Here is a 23,823-nt window from a genome sequence, read left to right on the forward strand (position 1 = left end):
GCAACACCTTCCTCGAACAACATTCTCCATCAGAATGGACTATGATTCGACAGCAACATCGATCGTCTGTCTAAGCATACAAGATACAAATGAAACCACATCTCAGCCCTTCTCCCAAAGAAGGTCGTACAGCAGTCACTTACTCAGCTCTAGATTCGTTTTGGATGATGTTTCCAAGCCCTGTTTCGTGAAGACGAGGTCATGGAAAAGGCAATTTTAACCGGCTGGAGGGCAATTGACTAGCTTGTTTTAGAATGTTTCGCTATTGATGTACCATTTGTAGCCCAATGCAAAGCCTGAAGTGGTAAGAACAGCTACTAGCTAAATATCCAATATCGGACTTGGTCGGCACCTCTACACTTGTCATTGTGATTGATCTGTCTCCTCCGGGAAGTGTTCCGGACTCGCACTTTCGCCAAGATACCAGCAACTAAAAGAATATATTCGCTAGGAAGGTTACCTAGGTAGCTGCCTTTGTGAACACTAAGATTGCTATGAGAGAAAACTTTAGGTCCACTTTGATAGACGCTCTTTCCGTTTTGGACAGGCAGTGCAGGAGGACGTACTATCTTAAGTATGAATGCCTAGTCGCACGATATTAGGACAACTCACCGCAAGATATGTACATGTACATGTATGTATGTATATGTACAGGAGTTGCAGCACTGGAAGAAAGACCAGACTCCAGACTCAACCCTCACATAGAGTATAACGTTGCCTGCCAAGTTTACCGCTGTTCTGCAATACTCCCGGTTGACTCGTGCATGTACAGTCTCCATATTTCATGATCGTTTAAAGTTTTTTGTTGTTCCATATTCCAATGTCCTGTCCCTTAAGCATGAAACCCCCCCGTTGTCCCGACATCATCCTGTGCATGTTGCAGATGAAACCAGTCAGTCGAGCCGATAATTGGATTGCTTGAAGCAACTAGAGTCAGTAGACTGGCTACTGTCTTGCCTTGAAACAAAATCCTCACCTACCGAAAAAAGAAGTCGGTACCGCGGGTATATGTAGTATGGACATTGCTGCAGCTCGCATCGCAAGTCACCTGCCCAATACTACATCGAACAGGCTTTTTTGTTGTGCCAGTACAAAAAGCTTTCTTATGAAGAGCGCATGCACTAATGATTTAAGACATAAATGTCAATTGAACCGCCGGGGACATAAACGGTTGCATCGTCAAGTCTCATTCGTCAGCAAATTCGGGCCGGCGCAAGACCTTCAAAGCTCCTTTATGAAAAGCGTAGGACAATAATGATTGCTTTGTACTACGTACCTAGGTACGTACTTATTTGGTGATTGGGAGAACTAAAACCTTGGAGGCAAGCAATCACATCGCCGCCTGAGAGATTTCGGTATCGTGGAATCGCTCTTTCCATTTTAAATTTCAACGCAAGGCACTTCTTGTCATGTTGATGAGCCAATGACAACGATGGAATAACATCTCCGCTGCAAGATTTTGAATTTGTCACGATTTCATTGGTCCGGCGGGATAAGGAATTATGCATGCTGCTGGCCAATGCGTGCGATTCATTTTTGGCCCTTTTTCCGTTGTTTTCTTTTCTTTTTTTTCTCTCCCCTTTTCTGGAAACCCCACTGCTCAGTTCGTCATACGAGAATGACAACACAAAACATGCCCTGGGTTCGTAGATAGACTTGTCAGATTAAACATCTAATAATTGGAGGTTGAAGTAAACGTAAGGAAGTGTGAAAGGGAGGGAGGGAAGCTTTCGGAAGGGACGAGCCGTCGACGAGCCGAGCCCGCGCGAGCCGTTTCGAGATCCGTGACTTTCCTCTTTTGTACGCTGCCGGAGAGAAAAAGAAGGAAACACCTCAAGACTCAGGCAGTCAGACTCCTTTCCTTTCTTTTTCTTCACGCCAATGCATGCACTTGCAGACTTGCAGTTGTTTCGAATCTGCGCAGGGTTCTAAGCTACTTAGGGGTAACACTCAGTCTCACTCGAGTCGTACTACACAGTGGCACTAGCACCGTACCACTATAGGAACCACTAGTCTTACTCTTAGCTCTGCCTCTGTGGCTTGTTCAATAATGCAAATGCTGTATTTTAAGTTGCAGCCTGACGCCTGCCTGACTCAGTTGGCTGATGCTGACACTGCAGAATCGTGATCATCACCCCTTGCGATCGGTGCTCTTCCATTCACCAAAAGTTTGCACCGTACCATGTTGTAACTTTGCAAGAGACCGATGGATAGGATTACAAGAGTTGATAATAATATCCGTCCGGACTAGTTCAACTTAGCGGTGACGGTGCCCCCGCTTTGACGTTAGGCCCGGTCCCAGTTGCATGGTTGGATCATCTCTCTATCGTGCTTGCAGGCTAGCCTTGGATGCAATGATCAGCTTTGCATGTATGGAACAGTACTGAGTACGTAGTCGAGAAAAATACTCCCCGTATCTTCACTATTCAGTACACGTACGGAGTATTCTGTCGGAATATTTGCCTTCCTATCTTCAAGGCTTGTGCAACACGACAACTTCACACAACGGGGGTGTTCCCTGTCCTTTGTCATGTATGCGAGTGCCGCGATTGGGGGGCCCGGGGGGGTTGTGGTTCGTGTCGGAGCTTAAAGCTGACTTGTCGGGACGGATGTTTGTGCACTAGGTGACACACAGCCTAGTACGGAGTGCTCTGTGCAGCTCCTAGAAAGAAGTAAGTAGTCCTTACAGGAATGTGGAGCACGCTGGGCATAGAAACGTGGCCATACTCCGTAGTTTCTTTTGAGTCTGTACGGAGTACAGAAGCGCTTCTTTTTTCAACGTGTGAAGAATGACAGGAGATAACTCGGTCTCGGAGAAAGATGATCTGCGCTTAGTCTGCTTGAGCATATTGAATGTAGATAGTACTTGCTTGGTAACTACGTACAACTTGGTTGGATCATCACCATAACTGCTAGCAATAGTATTGTTTACTTTGTATATAGTAGTTAGTATACGGTACATACCTAGCTATAATATTTATTCATCTCACAGCCACATGACAAAAAATAACATTATTATACTCCATGTGTAATTCTTCCGCTCAGCTCTGTAAGACTGTAACTCATAAGGTATAATACTACTACTCTGTCGCCTTAGCGCTTATACGCCAGGTGACACCCTATCTATTGTCCATTAGTAGCATAAACTAGCTAACGCGCCGATCCTCGAGTGGAACGCAGAATCGGAAAGTCATTTGACTTTGGAAGTTTGCTGCTCTTCCTCAACAGGACTTACTGAGTCCCGGCCCCCTGGCTTCGAGGGCGATGAGCTCGTCTTCGAGCATAACGCCCTCGGGAGAAATCAGAATGCTCCGGGTATTTAGCTTCAAACTATTAACTATTACTCCGTAGCCCAAACTCTCTCTGGCACCGGCAAATCTAAAAATGTCTGTCAGCTAGAAAGTGAGCACTCTACCACAAAGTCGAAGCAGCCTGAGTCGCTGACTGTCGCCCTGCTGCTGCTGGCAATCTTGGACGTGTTGCTTAACGCGTTAGTTTGCGTGCCTTGTTCGATCGCTCAGATGTGATCCAAGCTTGGATCAAGGATCACAAATACTTGTCGTAACAGCCTCCATGATGCGTTTTACGCCGTCGGTCCGCACATCGCCGCAGGAGCTAATAATTAATTGCGTGGTATTGTACTGGGACAAGGCTGGAATGTAAGAGGAGGATTGTTCACATACCAGGCCAACTATCAGCAGACTATTAAACTTGATAACGTCGATCCGCCCGGGAAGCGCGCCTCCGATTGGGCGGCGGGCGTTGTTCTGGGGTCGCCCAAAACAGACAGCTCTCCATCAGGACGAACCTCTCCACACATCGAATCTTCCCCTTTGGGCCACCAGCTATGCCCCTTCTGCAAGCCACTGCATGTCTAATACACCCTCAGAGTGCTGAGTACATACAGTAGTGCCTTGAGCTCGATATGCTAAGCGCCAACTACTGGCCCAAGACCAATAGCGTCGCCTACCACGGACAGGACGCAAAATTGAAGGCCTCGATGTGACGCATTCAATCCTTTCATTCTTCGCGTCACGTACACATACGTATAGAGGATTCCATGGCGGGGGGACCTCTCCGTTATGAAGATCCAAAACCGCCTCTCTGGCAGCCTACGGAGTACTCGCTACTCCGTACGCGCCATCTGATAGGCTGGGCCCCGGCGCTGGATACAAAAATTCAATAGCCGCTGTCTTGACTAGCTGTTAGCCAGGAATGGGCGGCTTAACTTAACTATCTTGGTCAACTCAGTGACAAAGTTCCAGGCATTGCATTGAGGGTCATGACCTGCAGGTGAAGGGTGATCACCGCCATGCAGATCTCGGGCAGTGCTCGAATCCTTCTCTCATACATCATTCGCCTGTTTGATCCACATCTCTTCCTCGACGCTGTACGTATTATTTAATATTTACGGAGTTCCTGGTCTTTTCAAGCCCTCTGTGATGGGGTTCGAAAGATCTTTATGCCTGGGCTCCCCCCATTCCACCACCTCCTTGGGTCAGGTCTGCGACGTGTCATCCATTAAACTACACCTCGTCGATCCTCCCACGTTAACAATGCGCTGGGCCTTAGTGTGAAGAAGGGAAAAGAGGTTCTGGGCGTATAATCGTCTCTTGCTTATCCGACAATCAGTGACTACCCCTCGCCGACTCACCGTTTGGTTGCAGGGCCAACACTCTGATATCAAAGCCAAAGCCCTCAAAGTGCGAAGTTTCCTGCAGACCTGGAGTCGATAATTTAGCGGCAAGCACTGTTAGCCCGAAACGGTAGTGAAGGGAAAGGGGAGGCTTCCCTTATTTTCTTTCTTTCTTTCTTTAACTTTAAAAGAGAGGCAAAAGCAAAGAGAAAAAGAAAAAACAAATATCTTCACCGGGGATCGTTGACTCGAGTCGCCATAAACTTTCAAGGTTCGAAGTCCAGCAGCCCATTTTACTCATAAAGTCCATTGAACCTCTTCAAGTCACCGCCATTGCTACTTCTTGGCTCGTCATAGATGTGCTATGCAACCATCACCACTACCACCGCCGCCTTCGTCTTCGTTTTCGTCTCCGCCATTATCACCATCAACAAACCCACGGAATAAGAATATCTACACAAACACGGCGTCACTCCAATGCAATCTCTACTTCTTCCAGCTCCGTGGTTTTCCAAGTCGCATTTTGGGCCTCACCGATTTGACATCGATAACATAGAGCCGGGCCGCGTTTCTCTTTGGCCTAAATCCAGTCTCAGTGGATCTTATTCGGCTCACCCTATGTCTAGCAACTTGCCGGTGGGCACTCAAGCAGAAAGTGCAGGGACAGCGCACCGAGGCCGCGAAATCAAACCAGAAAGCACAAGCTCGATAGATGCAGCGACTCATTCAAGTTTACCCCCGAGGCTCCCGACATTGATACCTGTGGAAGGACTGAATGTGACCCAAGCACAGCAAATCCAAGTACCACGATTTCTCTCTGCGGAAGATTTACGTTCCAACCCAACCCCCCAGGTCCCCGGCATTAGTTCCGCAGCGACATTATCGCAGGCTATATCGGGATCGCCGCAACTTCATGGCCTGTCAGCTGCCAGTACCGTGCGAACTCTCCCGCCGAGATCTACCAGACGAGCCAAGGCACATGTTGCTTCAGCTTGTGTGAATTGTAAAAGGAAACATTTAGGATGTGATTCTGCTAGACCCTGTCGACGATGCGTTCTCTCAGGCAAGGCGGTAAGTTCTGAATGGCACCTGCGTGATAGGTAAAGGCTGGTATGTATGCTGACGATAGAGACAGGCGACTTGCGTTGACGTAACTCACAAGAAACGAGGGCGGCCGCCTTTGAGAGCAGAAGAGACGCCATCAAGGGCAGCGCCTGCTCTCGAGAGCACCGTATCGTCGCGGGAACAATACCAGACAGCGACCGGCCGTGGACTGGGCCATTCCAAAGCTTCCTCGAGGGAGATTCGTCCTATTACTGACTTACAATACTCCCGACCGCCAGAGCACGGCACAGCAGGACTACATGTCGGCACAAATTCATTGACTGCATCTTCAGGAAGATGGCAGCCGTATACATCGCCTCAAATACTGCCAGCTGCCCAAAGGCCAATATCATCATCAGGGCCTCCACCTCCTCCTGGCCTTAACTACACACCTTCGTCATTCATCCATTATCACCAAACGACATTTTCGCCGTCTGCCGGAGCGTCTGATATGCCGGTCGGGCTGAATTATGGGGATCGTCCACCTGCTGTCACTACACCGACAGTGTCGCCACAACAGTACCAGCAACATTATCCACCAAAATTGCAGTCTCATATCAGCCCACAGACACCAAGTCGAGGATTGGACACACCGGGGTCTTCGCTAGGGTTCCGAGATCCCTACAGCGATTCCGCAGTTCGTCTACCGCCCATCCTCCCGTCGCCTCCTACATTTGCACCTCACACGTCGACGTATTCTCATCGACGAGGCGATTCATATCCAAACATGGCCACGTATCAATCCCTCAGTAGTCCCCAGCATGAGCTTTCGCCGCAAACCGGCCGCGCTCAAGGGTCTCCGCGCTCGATGCTTGATCCCCTGTCGGCTCGACGGGAGCTTATATCGCCGTTTCCTTCTATCCCTGGACCGCCGCAGAATGTGATGACGCCTGCCGGACCTGATGAAAGAAGTCAGCAATACCAGACGCAGACACGGAGTGCTGCTAGCGTGTCGGGAGCTGCTGCTGAGCCAGTCTATGATCGCCGACGAAAGAGTGAGGCCGACGACGAAGAGAATCCACAGCCTGCAAAGAGGAGACGAATGGCAGTGGATGACATTGTGAATGACTAGTTGACAACCACCGCCAATACGAGATTACATCTGAAAAAGTATACATTAATTCTACATAATGATTCGTTGTCTATCGGAGCCGGAACTCCTCCATTGAAACTGTTCCAGTTTTGCTGTCCTCGAAGGGCATTTGATACATATTACCATACTGTACTAACGGGCACGGAACCCTGCATCTCATATATAGAGCATTCATTGTCTTTGACTTTTCTGTCCTTGAACAAGGTGTACTCTTGTTCTTTTTCGTTGTCTGTTTCTTTTGTGTTACGAAAACTTAGACTATTGTTTGGCTATCTATTCTCTCCCTATGAATTAGACCACCTTCATCGTTGCATTATTTGAATTGTTATTGCACTGTACACTACCAGGGAGCGAGTTGGAATTTTTCCTGTAGTATAGCAATTTTTCTTGAATCTTTTACAATTGTCTCTGTCTCTTTATCATATCGCCTATCAGTGTTATGTAATAACAAGGATGAATGGCGCATTAATATTGCAGTGTTTTCTATTAGAAACAGTTCTTCATTTTTGTGCCATCTAAATCCAGTTCCCCCCTAAAGTTCACACATATTAAGAAGTAGAGAGGAGTTACTTGATCCTCGATTCAGTAGCCAAAAAGAGAATACAACAACCAATAATCACAGTAGCCATAACAGTGAGCATGGCCTGCGTCTTCCATCCACTCTGCACAAGCGCCATTCTCCGACTATACTTGGTTACAGTAGTCACGTAGATGGAGAAGCCGCTGGCCAGACACGCCAAGCTCAAACACCAAAAGATGATGCCTAGGGGCAAGGAAATTCGGAGTTCAAGCGCGGTGGGCGCTGAAGAGAGATGGAAGGACACCAGGATTGCAGAGGAGACTACGGCCAGGTAGATGGCGAGGCGTAGCCAGGAAAGAAAAGTGCGCTCATTGGCGAGATGGTCGCGAGCGTCAGACGCGGTGTTTTCGAAAAGAAGGGGGCCCAGGATCGGGCGAGCCAGAAACAGAGGGCCTGAAGATGGGGGTTGGCTAATTCAAAGAATCAGTCAAAGAACAATATCACGAGTACCTATACAAGCAAACTGCTTACTCTTCGACAATGACCGGACTCGAGTTGATGGGATTGATTAGCGAGTTGAATCTGCGCGGTTGAATGGCGGCCATATTCTCCGCTTAGCTAGCCGGCCTCAACACCGGTGTAGTATTTGACATATGGCACTGAGCTGTGTAGTTAACTATTGATATACGATGGATATAGATAGATTTCGAGACGGATGGAAGAGGTGGACTTCATCCGCAAGGAGCTAGTCCTGATACGGAAAATGCAGTTGATTCGACTTTGATTATTGGTCAGGACAGCAAAACAGCCACAATTGAGCAGTAACTATCTTCCTTTTTTATACCCAAAGCCCTCTATATCCAGAGTATTTAAAGAATCGCACACTGATGATCGTATACATGCATAGTAACCCAGCGTCCTCGGTATATATTACATCAGCCAATCAGCATTAGCGACGACATCGGCGGTGGCCACCCGCAAGGACTTGCCTGATTGAGTCGCGGGGCCGGCTTTATCTTTCTCTCTCTTCTTTTTCCCACGTCGCTTCACCTCAGGTGTTGCACTGCAATTGATTGCATTGACAATTGCATTGTTCGACATACGATATTTCTTGTCCGCAGGTATTTGTGGCTGTTCAGCATTTGTCAGTGCAATTAGTTCCAGAAATCATGACTCGGCGGCCTCGCCGAAGCTAGGAACTACACTCATCCGACCTTATATTGCGCCCATTATATATCACTTGTTTTTATCCTTTTCAGATACTGATGCTCGATATTTTATCACCGTCTATACACATCGCAGTATATGATTCGGTATGGCGTCCAACAACGCTGCTCCCCTCGCAAGCCATCAGGACAGTCAGCCGTTGATTTCTGAACCTTCAGTCGCCCACACCGCCATTGCCCGGGACATCGCTTCTTACACTTCTGATGGCGATGGTAGTGATCCCGTATACTCAACTAGCAATGTGCTAGGCACTACGCCTCATTCTTTGGCGGGTTCTTATCGTCGGCCATGTCATTATACCGCCGGTCCACGTGGAACAGTTGTGCCGCACGGTCAAGACCAAGATCAATACCTCTCCAAAGAAGAATTAGAGCGTGCATACACAGAGGAGAGGGATCTGCTCAGCGATAATAATGTCATCGCGCCCGAATCTTCGAAAAAGAATAGAATGAGCAATCTAACGAAACAGCTTGGTAGTGCGGCATTATCACACCCGGCTTCTCTCCCCCACACCGATGAAGAGAGCCAACAGGCATTCGCCCCAGCGCCTACGGAGACTTCGGCTTTGCTGGGAAACCGAGAGGAATCCCTTGATAATAATGAAATCGACCGCAAGTGGGAGGAAGCAGTAGCATCCGGCCTGATTCAATCGAGCTGGAAACGAGAAGCTCGAGTAATCGGCACTTATTCACTGCCCCTTATCGTTACGTTCCTACTCCAGTATTCCTTGACTGTAGCATCCATTTTTACAGTGGGCCATCTAGGGACTGTAGAGCTGGGCGCGGTGAGTCTTGCAAGTATGACTGTCAGCATCACCGGGTGGGCTGTCTATCAAGGCCTTGCCACCAGTCTAGATACCCTTTGCGCCCAGGCATATGGATCGGGAAGGAAAGAGCTGGTTGGGCTCCAGATGCAAAGGATGGTGTTCTTCTTGCTGGTAGTCACTGTGCCGATTGCCACCATCTGGCTTTTCGCGGATAGAATCTTAGTGGCAATCATCCCTGAGGCCGAGGTTGCGATTCTTGCAGGACAATACCTCAAGATTGTAATCCTAGGTGCCCCGGGATATGCCTGTTTCGAAAGCGGGAAGCGATTCCTCCAGGCCCAAGGCATATTCACAGCATCTCTATATGTGCTCCTAGTTTGCGCGCCGCTGAATGCCTTTATGAACTGGTTCTTTGTCTGGAAACTCGAAATGGGGTTCCTCGGAGCTCCGATTGCTGTCGCCATTACCGAGAATCTTCTGCCTCTGTGCCTATTTCTATACGTGTACTTTGTCGCTGGCCGGGAATGCTGGAATGGCTTCACCTGGAAAGCGTTCCAGAATTGGGGTCCCATGATTCGCCTTGCTTTACCAGGACTTATCATGGTCGAGGCTGAATGTCTCGCTTTCGAGCTCCTCACATTAATGTCGTCCTACCTTGGAACAGAAGTGCTTGCTGCCCAGTCCGTGCTCAGCACAATCAGCAGTATGACCTTCCAGATCCCTTTCCCTGTGGCTATTGCAGGTAGCACGCGCGTCGCGAACCTTATTGGCGCAACTCTCGTGGACGCTGCTCGCATAGCTGCCAAAGTCACTTTGACCGGCGCCGTCATCGTCGGACTTCTCAATATGCTACTCCTATCCTCTCTGAGATACTCTCTTGCAAGCTTGTTTTCGTCGGACGAAAAAGTCATCGAGATAGTTGGCGATATCCTGCCTATTTGTGCGGCTTTTCAACTCTTCGATGCTCTGGCAGCATGTTGCAATGGAATTCTCCGCGGTATGGGTCGACAAGAGATTGGCGGCTACGTACAGGTCTTTTGTTATTATGCTGTGGCTATGCCGATTAGTATAGGAACGGCATTTGGACTTGGATGGGGCATTGCGGGATTGTGGACTGGCGTGGCGATTGCCTTGGGATTGGTGTTCTTTATTGAGGTCGTCTTCATCAGCAGAACAAGTTGGGAGAGAAGCGTGGATGAGGCGCAAAAAAGGAATGCCGTTGCTTAAAGTTTTGGCTCATCTCAGGTATATTGTGCAACACATTATATATATATATATATACTGGGAGGTATTCTGTTTAGTATGATACAGCGTTATGTCTATAGAATTTCCCCATACATATCCGATTGTTATCTAACGGGTCTGCTAAATCGACTCTCTAGCTTTTATTCATTGATTGGCTATTATTACAGTAATCGAATGTCATCAGTTTCAGTTTCAGCATATAAGCGCCGGTGGATCACAATGTTCCGTACTTTCAATCCGCATAACAAAGACTGGCAGAGATTGGATTTCTTCAATACTCCAAAATAGCCCAAGTATATTCATCCATAGTGGGAAAGATCAGTCCCGCCGATAAAAGTTCGTCGCCAGCCTTGATAACATCTGTCGATGGCAGCCCCAGTTTCGCAGAAATATTCTGCATATGAAGACCCTCGTTTGTCTGAGGTTCGCTCTTCAGCAAATTATAGACTCGCCGTGCCGACGCAGACATGGGTGGAAGTTGTCGTCCGCCGGCCCCAGCACTGTAACTATCTGCTCCTCCCGTTGCGTCCTCTGTTGCGCCCTTCGCTGGAGCACCAACGCCACCAGATTTCGATTGAGGCGGCCCCTGCTTGAAAAACAAATGTACTGCCGTCGCCTCCAGAAAATGCACACTTAATTCACCGACGTTCGATAATGGGCGCACATTGTGCGCTCCAAGGAACCTCTTATTTCCGAAAACCTTCAATTTCCCAAACACCTTCACGAATCCGTTCAATTCCACCTTTTTGCGTGTGCTATGTTTGACTCCTTGTCCATCCACGTCCATGTCATCTTCTAGACGTGCCGTTGTGGAGTCCACCCATTGTTTCGCTTCGATTTCACCAGTGCCGTCGTCGATTTTGTAGGTTATGTTCGTGCTTTGCGTTGAGATGTTGCGCACTTGCCCAACACAGTAAACAGATCCAATATCCGCACCGTCAATCTGGAAAGGAGCCTCGGGGTGGGCTTGAGATGCGTCGAGTATTTGCTTGATCGTTACTGGTCTGAGCGTGGGGTTTTCGCCTTGCTGGAATTGAAGTCAGTGAAAGCATCGCCGTAATCACTCAGGTGAAAAACAGATCTTACCCTTCCGGCAGCAGGACTGTTGGTCTCGCCAGGCATAAAGCCTCCTCCGCCCATACCACCTTGTCCACCGTAGGAGGTGGTTGTGTAATTTCCGTAACCACCATCTGACGCGGGTTAGCAGAAGAAAAATAGCGGGCGCAGCTCAATTCAGCTAAGATACGTACCCATGTTTGCACGCAAATTGATTGTCCTGTCGGGGGTTACAGCGTATGTAAGTGGTCAGTGTTGACTTTTCCATATATCTGTTTTGGGCGACGCTGCGGGGTGGGCGTGTCGCGCGTCGCGGCTTGAAGCCGTTGGCGGTGTAAGCAGGCAGTATTAATTATCTCTCTCACCGCCCGCGCAGATCTCAATCGAGTTTTCTGATAGCGGAAAAAAAAAGTCTATCGAGCTGTCTACACAATTGAAGGCCAGGGAAACAGAGCGCACAATGCCTCACCGATCGGCCTCCCCGGCCCTTTCCGAAAATGAATTTGATATCTCGAATTCCCTTTCTAAAGCGGGTCCAAATTCTGACACCGAAGATGAATGGAGCTCCCAAAGGAAAAAGAAGAAGCAGACACCCATATCTTCTTCGAGTTTGAACTTACTGGACGGAGATATCAACTCAGACAACGAGAATGGCGATAGTGAAGACGACGGAGCGTTCATTGCCGCAACGCAAGCTGCTGCTAATAGGAAAGCGTCCAATCTCAAGGGCCGTACGGTTAAAAAAGGCGGTGGCTTCCAGGCCATGGGGCTCAATGCCCATCTCCTCAAAGCTATCGCTCGCAAGGGTTTTTCTGTGCCGACTCCGATTCAGCGAAAGACTATTCCCGTGATACTTGAAGATCAGGATGTTGTTGGTATGGCACGGACGGGTTCTGGGAAAACGGCTGCTTTCGTTATCCCCATGATTGAGAAACTGAAGAGCCATAGCGGCAAAGTCGGATTGCGAGGACTCGTTCTATCGCCGTCACGTGAGCTGGCTCTTCAGACATTGAAGGTTGTCAAAGAGCTGGGAAGAGGGACAGATTTGAAGTCTGTTTTGCTGGTTGGTGGTGATAGTCTGGAGGAGCAATTTGGCCTCATGGTCGGTAACCCAGATATCGTCATTGCGACTCCTGGCCGTTTCTTGCATTTGAAAGTGGAGATGGGTCTAGATCTATCTAGTGTAGAATATGTGGTGTTTGATGAGGCCGATAGATTGTTTGAAATGGGTTTCGCCGCACAATTGACAGAGATTCTCCATGGGTTACCTGCTACACGCCAGACTCTCCTGTTCTCTGCAACGCTTCCAAAATCACTTGTGGAGTTTGCTAGGGCTGGTCTACAAGACCCGACACTTATCCGTCTGGACACCGAAGGAAAAATCTCGCCGGATCTACAGAACGCATTTTTCACCATCAAATCAGCAGAGAAGGAGGGTGCTCTCCTCCACATCTTACATGACGTGATCAAAATTCCTACTGGGCCGACTGAAGCTTCCAAGCGTTGGAAAGATGAAGATGATGAAGACGGTGAAGGGGAAAAGAAGTCTAGGAAGCGAAAGCGATCGGGAACCGACAAACCAAACAGCACTGAATCGCCTACAAAACATTCAACAATTGTTTTCACTGCCACAAAACACCACGTTGATTATATTGTCAGCATCTTACGTGAAGCTGGATTTGCGGTATCTTATGCATATGGTTCCCTTGACCAAACGGCGAGAAATATCCAAGTGCAACGATTTAGAAATGGAGTTACGCATATATTAGTCGTTACAGATGTTGCTGCGCGTGGTATTGATATCCCTATTCTAGCAAACGTCATCAACTACGATTTTCCTTCCCAGCCTAAAGTCTTTATCCATCGTGTTGGACGAACGGCCCGTGCTGGACAGAAAGGTTGGAGTTATAGTCTTGTACGCGATTCAGACGCTCCCTACCTCCTCGACTTGCAACTTTTCTTGGGTCGGAAATTAGTCCTTGGAAGACAGGATACCGAGGTCAATTTCGCGGAAGAAGTAGTAGTCGGGGGCTTTCCACGAGATACCCTGTCTACTCATTGTGAATGGGTTACAAAGACCACAGATAATAATACCGATATTATGGCCCAGAGAGGTGTTGCGAATAGGGGTGAAAAGCTCTACATGCGAACAAGGAATGCCGCTTCATTGGAGAGCGCCAAACGCGCCAAAGAAGTGGTGACTTCTGATAGCTGGACGTCACTGCATGCTCTTTTCAACGATGAAAATAATGAAATGGAAGTCGAACGCGAGAAAATGCTAGCCAGACTTGGCGGTTATCGTCCACAAGAAACTATATTCGAAATTGGAGGCCGACGAGGTGGCAAGAAATCTACAGATGAAGCCTTTGAGACGATTAAGCGAGTGCGTTCCGCTCTTGACAAGAAAAAGAAGAAATCTACAGTGGTTGCCGCCGATGATACAGAGAAAGATGACACCCAGATGGACAACACAGCGTTCTCCGAAGAAGAAGAAATGGACGACGGTGACGATGCACTTAAAGACAACCTAGACAACATGTCAATGGCATCGGAGTCTGATCTGGAAGTTACATTTTCCCAGTATTCGCAGTCTAAGAACAACAAATCCAAACAAAACTCCAGCACCTCTTTTCAGAACCCGGAGTACTTCATGTCCTACACTCCTGCTGATACATCTCTCGCCGAAGATCGCGCTTATGGAGTTCATTCAGGTTCCAGCTCAAACTTTGCACTAGCTTCACGCGATGCCACCATGGATCTGACCGCAGACGAAAAAGCTGGCTTGGGGGAACCAAACTCGACAAAGCGCTGGGACAAACGTCATATGAAGTATGTCTCTCGCCGCAACGATGAAGACGGCTCCAGAGGCGGGCCAGCGCTCGTTCGCGGTGAAAGCGGCACCAAAATTGCTGCGAGTTTCCGCAGCGGACGTTTTGATGCCTGGAAGAAAGGCAAACGGATGGGTCGTATGCCTCGGGTGGGTGAGACGGAGAATAGCACTCTTGCAGCCGATTTAAATGCTTCAATGTCCGGACGAAAATACAAGCATAACAAGCAACAAGCTGCCAAACCTCTTGACAAACTTCGTGGCGATTATGAGAGGAAGAAGAAATTGAAGGCCGCAAAGGATCGCGATGCCGCTGCTGCTTCAGGGGAAATTGGCGGAGCTGCTGGTGGTGGTGGCACAATGCTAAAAAATGGTAGAAAGCCGAAAAATGAGCTGCGGAATAATGAAGATATTCGCAAGGATAGGAGGCTCAAGGAAAAGAGACGGGAGAAAAATGCTCGGCCTTCGAAGAAAGGAAAGGGCAGGCGATGAAGTATCTCCTAGGATATCCATATTCGATATAATCGATACCACTGAACATATGACATTCAAGGGCATTTTCTGCATATATGAATTCCCACTCTACGTAGGCGTTTGTCGAGTGACTCCTCGATTTCTTTTCTACAAGTACGCCCTCTGCACAGCACATTCATTTACCCCACAGGAGAAAAAGAAAATCTTGCCTGATATCTACTTAGCTGCTTAACTTAAAGACTCCATGGCTAGCTAGCTATATGTAAACCTTCTCATTGAGTAAGCCATGGATTCCCCAGGACGACAGTGGTATCATAGTGAAAAAGAAAATAAGGACGTCGTAAATATAGGCATTAGGTATATAACATTGCAGGCGGGTCTCTGTCTCGTCACATTCGGCGAATGTCCTTCTCTTCCAGGTAACTCTTGAAGGTCTCAGTGCCAAAATGGCTCCACCACTCGAAAAGCATGCTATTGCAAATCAATTTGAACCATGGGGTGAACTTCAGGTTTGGGTCCGCAAACATGGTCTTGAGTTCTTCTGCTGTGACGTACTTAGTGTCTTGAATCTCGTTTGGATTGGCGTTGACATCGACATCGGCCTGAATGAAAAGGATATAATCGACTAAAGATTTTCATATATGGTCAGTTTTCTGTGCACGCTTACATGGTCGTATCGAGGAGGAAAGAAAAGCTCACTCTCGTGCTCTCCCCATTTACCGTCACTCGGCGCAAGATAGTGAATTCTAGTCAAGAATTGAAATTTATCGAGTGGGACCTGCTCGGGTTTAATTCCTAATTCTTGGTCGAGCTTGCGCTGGGCAGCTCTCTTGACTCCTTCAATCGCAGCCGATAACTCCGCGCCGGTTTCTCCAGCAATACCGAGGGGATGCTATACATGCCATTTGTTAGCTGCAGGACAATCATATGAAGATATACAACGACAGGACTTGCCGAGCAACATGTATTCGTCCACAAATCGGGGAAGGTAATCTTCTCGGCAGCTCTTTGCTGGATCAACAAACGGTTCTGTGAATCGAAAAGGAAAACCGAAAATGCACGGTGGAGAAGCCCGCGGTCAATGTTTGTCATGAGATGGCCTGTCATAATATATGTACTGGTTAGTAGATATTGTCAACCAAGTAAAAAAAACGTAGCAGATGAAAGAAACCATACAGGTCTTCTTGCTTGCGCTACCAATTGGCTTATCATCATTGTCGAGAACAATGCAAACCTCCTCCATCAAGCGGACTTGCTCTTCATCGTAACCCTCAAGATCACCTCCTGCGCGCACAGAGGAGTCAGGTGCAGTGGGCAGAATCGAGCGAGCGAGTGATGTGTCGACGTCGGGGAAAAGAGTAGCTACATTTTCGGCCGTGATAGTAGTGGCAGTACTAGGGACTGTCTCGGTGACAGTTGTCGTCGAACTCATGGCTGCTAGATACGATGAGTCGAGCGCAATAGACTCGCTCGACGAGAGGGCAAGATGTTGGCAAGCAAAGCAGGGACGTGGCCAATTCGAGCTTGATTTCGGAATGGATTTATATCGTTTTTGGAGGGGTGCCGCTTTCAAGCCACACCGGCCTGTGGCTTGACTTGATTATGTAATCACGTCGTGTGGTCACGTGCGCGATGGCCTGCATAGTTGGTTGTTCATCCATTCCTCCGCTAGATTACATTCCATTCCATATCATTCCACGGAATCCATGGCGTCAATCGAAGGGTATGGGGATTCCCTTGGTCTGGAAACATGCACGACGCAAATTGTTGATTGTAAGAACTTAGTGGTCTAGGCATGTTTTCTCGGTCATTGATTAGGGCTCCGACTTCTACACAGACGCGTTTAATTTGGAAGTATTGATCGGTAACGCCCAAGAGAATCCTCCGGTGCAAATCCGGACGATTTTAGATCGTGGTTCTAATTCTTATTTGCTTTTTCACTGCTCAGGTGCATGCTTATTGGGCCATCGACTGCTCACAACGTACTAGTCAATACTAGGCAATAGTCCTAGTGACGGCTTGTTTTTTCAAAGCGTTCAACACCGAGATATCTCCATATAGCATATACCTACTGCTGTTTCTGTCTGTTACACAATTCTCGAATCGAGTCCAACAGCAAAAAAACCTTGCGCTATTGGAGGGAACTCCGTTTAGCAGGGAAAAAAAAAGAAAAGGGTCCTAAGCGGGAGATCGTTCTGCAGATGGGGACGGGCCAGTCAGCATTCAAGCAATCCCAGTTTGCAACAATGATACGTGCCTGCTGTACCAATGATGGCATGCCAAACTACACTAAACGATGTCACATCGGAAGCGGACTGCAAGCATTATCACATTGCCGCTAGGCCTTACTCGGCTGTTTGACATAATTCGCACTTTTTTCTACGGAGATACAAGGTACAACCTGTCATCTTCGGAATACTAAGATCTGTAGTGACCCGTGAAGATCGCGAGTCATAAGATTCTCTGAATCAATATTCATTTTTTCTCCTCCCCTGCACCTGTGGATTGTGCATCCAGTTCCAAATCGGGGTGATGCTCCAGTATAGGAGGTTCTCCTATCTTGGCATTGCTAATACTCTTGCTTACAAAAATATATCTGGGTCTCTTGTCAACGAACAAATCATTGGATCTACCGATCCACTGGTTTATCGCTCGAATAAGAAGCCATTCGATTAGACGCGCTGGTTTCAATGGAGAAGGAAAGGCCTGAAGCGCTATCCAGCCATGTTCATTGCCGAAGCCTGATTGTCTAGTCCACACTACAGCGTTTGTTCAGCATAGGAATGACGATCGTTCAGATATGTATGCATACGTAATGGACGGCGATTTTTGTTCATCTGCCACAACCAAGGAAAAAAAGAACTCCGACCATGCTGTGGCAAAAAGCAGTCCAATTAGAGGGCAGAGAGAGACGGACGCTCTTGTGACCCAAGTACCTGGCATATAATAACCGCTATATGCTAACAATCTTGGAAGAGTTGGACGCCTGATATAAAGTATACTCTCCGGTGGTGTGCTTAGGCGGGGGAACGGCGTCCAAGTACATAGCGAATACGTGCATATTCCATATAATCTATATATTATTACTTTTTTGCTTTTTTAAAAATAAATGAATACAAAGACGACTTTTCCTTTATCGGTATATACTCACGTAGGCACTAGATCAGACTGGAAGTGCCTGGTTTTCATGTGCCATACCCAGGTATCTACTCAATGCCGGCCCGGGGGTATATAGGTAGGTATATGACGATGCGTCATTCTCGGCACTCAGGTGGAGTGATTCATATGCAAATCATAATGCTTGCAACTAATATATGTGACTGCTGATTGATGTCTATTTCTAATACAAACGGTTTGAAATTCACCACATGTCAGAAGACCAGCTTCTCGTTGATGCATGTGCCCTGTTATATATACAGCTATAGCATGAAATCGCTTTAAAAAAAATGAAGCAAATGCAAAAGAAGGAAATACAAAGAATAAAAAGATAGAAAAACAAAGGAACGAAACCGTATGCAGTAGTTATCCGCCCACATATGCGTATGGAATAGAAAACCAATTACTTCCCACCAAGTTATCAAGTGTCGTTTTCATTCGAAGCTCTCCTGTCGTCCTCTCGTATAACATCGTATCTCGAAAAAAAAAAAAGACTTGAAAAAGTCAATAGTATTGCGTAATTGAGTTGAGTGTAGAGATCGGTACCGTCATCGGTATATAAAAATTCTAACTGACGCTCATATACTCCCTATTATAAGGGAAGGTATTGATACCCAAGCACCGGGTTCGGAAGCCTTGTATTTACGTCTGGAAGACTCTGCCCTGCACAGCCACCATCCTTCTGATGTCTAGTAGGTATATGTTAGCACTGGGTATCAATAGTAACCGCAGAGATAAGGCGATGGAAAGACAAAACTTACCGGTATAATGTATCGAGTCTGCTATAGTAACGCCCGCATACACCGCATGCATATCTTTTCTCCCCATCATGAATTCTCTGTAAAACATAATTAATACAATCTGGAATTGCCTAGATAAAATCAATATCATGTAAAAGACTCACAGTTGAATAGTGGCGTTTCAAATCCGTCTTTCTTCCGAAAGTCTTGCCGCAGCTATGACAGGAATATATCTTCCTATTCTCCGGGTTGTGTCGTTTCATGTGTTCACGGCAATTAGATCGTCTTGTGAACTTCTTTCCACAAATTTGACAAGATAATTCCGGGTCCGAATAGTGACGGCTATTTTCGGGTGTGGCCGACTTCTTCTGGAAACGTTTCATGCTCTCCGTCGCAGAGAGCCCAGGAGATATTGATCCTTCAGAAGACCTCTGGCTAATGTCAGAGCCTAACGTGGACTCCGTATCATGCGGAGACGGGGATCGTTCAAAGGCTTCTATCTTTGTCCTCTTCAACAAAGAATTTCCATGTGGATAACTCTTGTTTTTCTTGCTATGCAAGTTTTGATGTAGGATTATCGGCGATGACCATGCAGTTTCCGTCGGGCTTGTTCGATGTAGTTCTTGTTCTGCAATCCTTTCCGGAGTGTTAATGTGTGATAGTGGTGTCATCGGCCATTTTCTTGTTGGTGCCTGTTCAAAACCTGGGTTGCCATTGTGACTTGTATTATAGCCCGAGGTGTAGTAAAGCGGCTGGGTTTGTGTGCTGCTCGTAAAGACCGGGTATGGTATGGACGTGTCGACCAAAGGGGAGTTCGCGTATTGTGGCTGATAGTACGACAGACTGCTGTAATCCGGAGCACTTACTGCAGTGTTGTAACATACTGCCGTCCCTGGGATGTGTTGATCTTGCCAGCCGTGAACCGAAACAGATTGGGAATCAGGTAGACTACCCACACCATGAATTGTGTCCAGCCTGACTGTCGACTGATGTGGATATTCCCGTGGCTCGATCTTGATTTGCACCGAGTCAGGCGACGGTATGAAGTGATTATTGAAGCCAGACATGTCCTCAGAAGGGGTTCGTCCTTGCTGGGCCGGAGCGGCTGATTGCTTCACAGAGTCATGCATTGTGTTGGAAGTCGAGGAAGGGGCCAAAAGAATCCGAGCACCTCGTCGGTGGCGTGAGATCGAGTCAGAGGTTTAATTAGAAAACGAGTGGTATATGTCGGAAAAGTGCGCGGTTGAAATATGGAGTGAACGTGTTGCGATGCGACGTTATGACGATGACGACGGTCAATGAATTTTAGAATGGGATTCACCACGGTAAAGGAATAAAAAGTGAAAAATGAAAAAATGAAAATAAGTTCAAATTAAGGACAGGCCACTAGGCGGCTCAAAGACGAAATTATATAGCACCTTCAGTCAGAGTGAGTAACAGATGACGACGACTTCGGGGTAATTATACTTGGGGGGAAAGGGGGGGGTGCATGTTTGACTGATTGTACCATTGCCAGAACTAGCAGTGAGTCAAGGGATCAAGCATGGCAGCGTATACAAACACCTACACACACACAAGGCAGACTCTGCATGAAGGATAATTTTCTGAGTTTGGGCGTTACTCTGGCGTCGGTCAAATAGGCGCGACAGGTAGCTTTGGTGTCATGCAGGGTGGATGGAGCGGTGCGATGTGGCAGCAGTGTCGGCAGGCAGCGAAGGCACGCCAGAGATTTTTCAGCGGGTCTCCATGGAGGGGACAGGGCTGGACAGAATGGCAGTTGAGCAGAGAGTAGAGTGGGATACAAGAGAAGTGCGGCGGAAAATAGGCAGGTCAGGCAGGACGAGAGGGGGGGGGTGGTGGCAGCCAACGATTCCAATGCGCGAGGATCCACGTCGCTCATGATGAAAGGCTCGAAGTGCCTGCTCACGGCGGGCCGGAAACACCTCTCTAGCAACTTAAGTGACGGTGGGTGACTTTCTCAATTTTCATTGCGTCTTGAAGCAGTTTAGTTCGGACCCGACAGTCTGGATAGACTAGTTAAACGAAGCGGCTGTGTGTTTTGAATGGCAGAGACGGCCGTCCACCGTAGGCACAGCATGCATGCTTAGCCAGAAGCGAACTGGTCCGGAGGAATGCTTGTAATGCAGACTGTGTATCTAGAATGCAGTGATAGGTCCAAAGATGTAACTCCCTAAGCAGACTCTAGTCCGCTGCAGTCCAGCCAAACGGGCGAGCCTGCGCCAATCAGTCGCAAATCGGCAGTCAAGGGGATAACGACAGGGCACGAAGCGATGCGGGTGGGATTTAAAGAGGAAGAGCTGCACAGTTGAGGTTGTCGTCGAGGTTGTCGTCAGAGTGAGGAAGGGGAAGGAGCCAGGAGAAAGTAGGGCAAGGAAGGTAAGGTGACCCTAAACCGCATTCTGCCCGTCCTCGTCCGTCCTTCCTCACCTCGACCTGCTGCCGGGCAGCTCCACGCAGAACAATCCAGCGCAGATTCTCGCCTTATTCGCTTGGTCAGAGTACGTCTGTCTGTCTAGAGATGCGTGGAAATTAACCCTTTCTCCTTCCACGGCTTCTTCAGTGCACGGTTTTCTGCTTCTCGCGGGCGTAGCTAACATACGGTGGTACAGCTTTACGCAGTGTTGCCCGAGGCCCTCCTGTCGACGTCTACGAAAAGAATCAACAAGTACATCCTACTTACTCAGTTCAAACTTTGACATCCCTTTGGCACGTACGCTATCGAGCGTTGATGGGCGCCATCTTGCTCGACCCACCCGGGGCCGGAACGGTGCTTGACGGCGTTGTGATCCCCCCTGGGAATGCCCCAATAGGCGTGCTACCGGGCCCCCGGACTTGTTCCCGGCCCGCTAATTTTGTTGTGCAGATTGCTTGCCCATAGCGCTGCCTACGGCGGAGAACCCCCCCAAAGATCTAATCGACTAGTCAGTTGTACTAGTTCGGCCGCCCATGACAGACGCGACGGGGGGAAAAAAAAGGCTTACCAAAACTATAGAGAGAAAAACAATGTAATAATCCTAATGCCCACGGCGCAACACGCCCTCTAAGACGGCCCAAAACGCAATGCCGAGAGTATCGCACGCCGCATGGTATCGTGCAGTTTGAATATGGACGCCTGAGGCTAAGCCAGCCAATGAGACCGCCCGCCATGGCATATGGCAGCTACATGGTATGTCAAGCCCTTTCATTGCTTTCGAGAACGTTACGTAGATTAAGCCTCAAGGGGTCTGGCTGATCTTCAGGCAGTACTAGTAGCCGGATAAGTCCGCAAGTACGGCACTGCATGCTAACCACATACGGATCTTGAAGTGGCTCAATGAGTCATGGATAACATGAATGATTCTTTCTTTTTTTACCATCTGGCGCATATGTGCCATTGAAAGCCCTTGACAAGGCGGCTGATGAGGAGTCAGGACAATAACGATCAACAGTGCCCACCCTCTCGCTGCCGAGTCAACGGAAAGGAAACAAGCCCACCCCTTTTTCGTAAGACTCACTCTCACCGAACTAGACATGGATGATCACAAATATAGAACGATGATGCATACCATATGATGACAACTCTAGTTATGGACTCAATACCATCGATTCGGCTGGTTAGTCTCGGTTCATTCGGCACTCGCCTCCAATACAATACAAGACATTGAAAGCGCATCGCCTCATTAAGAGTGGGGGACTGATAATTGCCAGGGGAGTTCACGTTCGCCTTGAGATTAACGTGACCATGGCAGCATGCGGTTTTCCAGGTGCTTGCTCGTTCACGTCAAATCGAGGTGTTGATAGTACATGGGCTAAATCATATCCGGACGCGGGAAAGCCCCGTGACAGACCAGTCTAAATTAGCGCGTGGAAAATTCGTGCATCGAGAGCCAATCGATTCTGGAAAACTTTCAGAAACTTGTGTAGCAAACAACAGCAGCTGCCACGCTTACATCTTGCGAGAGACTTCAGAACCAACCAATTCAGCCACCTGTGAGCCGGTATCATGGCAGTGGCATGCTAAGCGAATGGTTGCAGGTCTAATGCAACCGTTGACGTTTAGCGGCTTTTCTCTCGAGTTCTATCTCAAAGAAATCCTTTATGGAGCATGGTTCAACAGACTTTCGGTCAGCAAATGACGAAGGACAAGGCCTTGACCCATCTACGAGGCGATGACGACCCGCATGAACGTCGAAGACGCTGTAATCACTTGGCTACTAGTTAGTCCCAAGAAATGAGATCGGCACCGGGCTTCAAAGTGAGGCCCTCGAGGACAGGTGTGTGTCATTATCTATTAGTTTGAGACACCAAAAAACTCAGACGATGTGGCTGTGTTGGGCGATGACAAAGAAGTCTCGTCTCCTACATCAATGTCCAAGCTAGCAAGAAAACAGTCTCGACCTACCCTGGCCGCATCGGTGCCATGCCTCAGACAGTGTTTCATGTGGCGCACAGCTAAGGAAAACGGCCATAATGAGGCCTACATGAGAACCAAAAATAGCTCACTCATGTGCAGTACGTTAAAGGAGCACTAGACTATTTAGCCACACCCATTGACATGGCCAATGACCCCTGGTACATGCAATTTGGTCTGCGCCACAACTTGAAGGTCACGGAACTTGCTTCTAGAATGAAATGATGGGGCATCGGTACATCTCAGCCAAGGCAGACTTCTGTCTCCTAATGACTCACAAGGGAGGATGATAATAGTCACAATCTCAGTGATTCACCGACCCGAGGTGTTCTGGAGTCTCGTCCGATAAGCAAGCGTTCCCACGTCGGTCATGTCCGATTATCAAGGATTGTTTCAAATCTGCTCAGTTACCCAACCATAGATGAGTGAGCATGCCGATGTCTGATTGAATTTTTCCAAGTCATTCTATTTACTATGATACAAAGGCATGATTTACGGTTAGTGTTTACACATAGTGGCAATAACAGCCACCATCTTTGTCCTAGATATTCAGAGAATACATCCACTG

General features: G+C 48.0%; 7 protein-coding genes across 7 annotated transcripts; 3 read left to right on the forward strand and 4 right to left on the reverse strand.

Annotated features, from left to right (window-relative positions):
• Positions 1–5,254: 5,254 nt before the first annotated feature.
• UA08_05185 (hypothetical protein) lies at positions 5,255–6,812 on the forward strand (the record flags this gene model as incomplete). Its single annotated transcript, XM_020267478.1, has 2 exons — positions 5,255–5,707; positions 5,766–6,812. The coding sequence occupies 2 exons, from the start codon at positions 5,255–5,257 to the stop codon at positions 6,810–6,812; spliced, it is 1,500 nt and encodes a 499-aa protein (XP_020119438.1).
• A 587-nt stretch (positions 6,813–7,399) lies between these two features.
• On the reverse strand, positions 7,400–7,958 carry UA08_05186 (hypothetical protein; the record flags this gene model as incomplete). The annotated part of the gene is made up of 2 exons (XM_020267481.1): positions 7,400–7,823; positions 7,885–7,958. 2 exons carry the CDS (start codon positions 7,956–7,958, stop codon positions 7,400–7,402), a joined length of 498 nt encoding a protein of 165 aa, XP_020119439.1.
• Positions 7,959–8,668: 710 nt separating this feature from the next.
• Positions 8,669–10,573, forward strand: UA08_05187 (hypothetical protein; the record flags this gene model as incomplete). Its single annotated transcript, XM_020267482.1, has 1 exon — positions 8,669–10,573. One exon carries the CDS (start codon positions 8,669–8,671, stop codon positions 10,571–10,573), a length of 1,905 nt encoding a protein of 634 aa, XP_020119474.1.
• A 289-nt stretch (positions 10,574–10,862) lies between these two features.
• On the reverse strand, positions 10,863–11,845 carry UA08_05188 (hypothetical protein; the record flags this gene model as incomplete). The annotated part of the gene is made up of 3 exons (XM_020267483.1): positions 10,863–11,618; positions 11,678–11,781; positions 11,842–11,845. The coding sequence occupies 3 exons, from the start codon at positions 11,843–11,845 to the stop codon at positions 10,863–10,865; spliced, it is 864 nt and encodes a 287-aa protein (XP_020119473.1).
• A 262-nt stretch (positions 11,846–12,107) lies between these two features.
• UA08_05189 (ATP-dependent RNA helicase dbp10) lies at positions 12,108–14,966 on the forward strand (the record flags this gene model as incomplete). The annotated part of the gene is made up of 1 exon (XM_020267484.1): positions 12,108–14,966. One exon carries the CDS (start codon positions 12,108–12,110, stop codon positions 14,964–14,966), a length of 2,859 nt encoding a protein of 952 aa, XP_020119727.1.
• Positions 14,967–15,337: 371 nt separating this feature from the next.
• On the reverse strand, positions 15,338–16,380 carry UA08_05190 (Isopentenyl-diphosphate Delta-isomerase; the record flags this gene model as incomplete). The annotated part of the gene is made up of 4 exons (XM_020267485.1): positions 15,338–15,550; positions 15,616–15,840; positions 15,888–16,048; positions 16,125–16,380. The coding sequence occupies 4 exons, from the start codon at positions 16,378–16,380 to the stop codon at positions 15,338–15,340; spliced, it is 855 nt and encodes a 284-aa protein (XP_020119726.1).
• A 2,316-nt stretch (positions 16,381–18,696) lies between these two features.
• UA08_05191 (hypothetical protein) lies at positions 18,697–19,974 on the reverse strand (the record flags this gene model as incomplete). The annotated part of the gene is made up of 3 exons (XM_020267486.1): positions 18,697–18,793; positions 18,866–18,942; positions 19,009–19,974. The coding sequence occupies 3 exons, from the start codon at positions 19,972–19,974 to the stop codon at positions 18,697–18,699; spliced, it is 1,140 nt and encodes a 379-aa protein (XP_020119477.1).
• Between the last annotated feature and the right edge of the window lie 3,849 nt (positions 19,975–23,823).

The sequence above is a fragment of the Talaromyces atroroseus genome (genome assembly GCF_001907595.1).
Source record: "Talaromyces atroroseus strain IBT 11181 chromosome Unknown scaffold_6, whole genome shotgun sequence".
In the NCBI taxonomy this organism is placed as follows: Eukaryota; Fungi; Ascomycota; class Eurotiomycetes; order Eurotiales; family Trichocomaceae; genus Talaromyces; species Talaromyces atroroseus.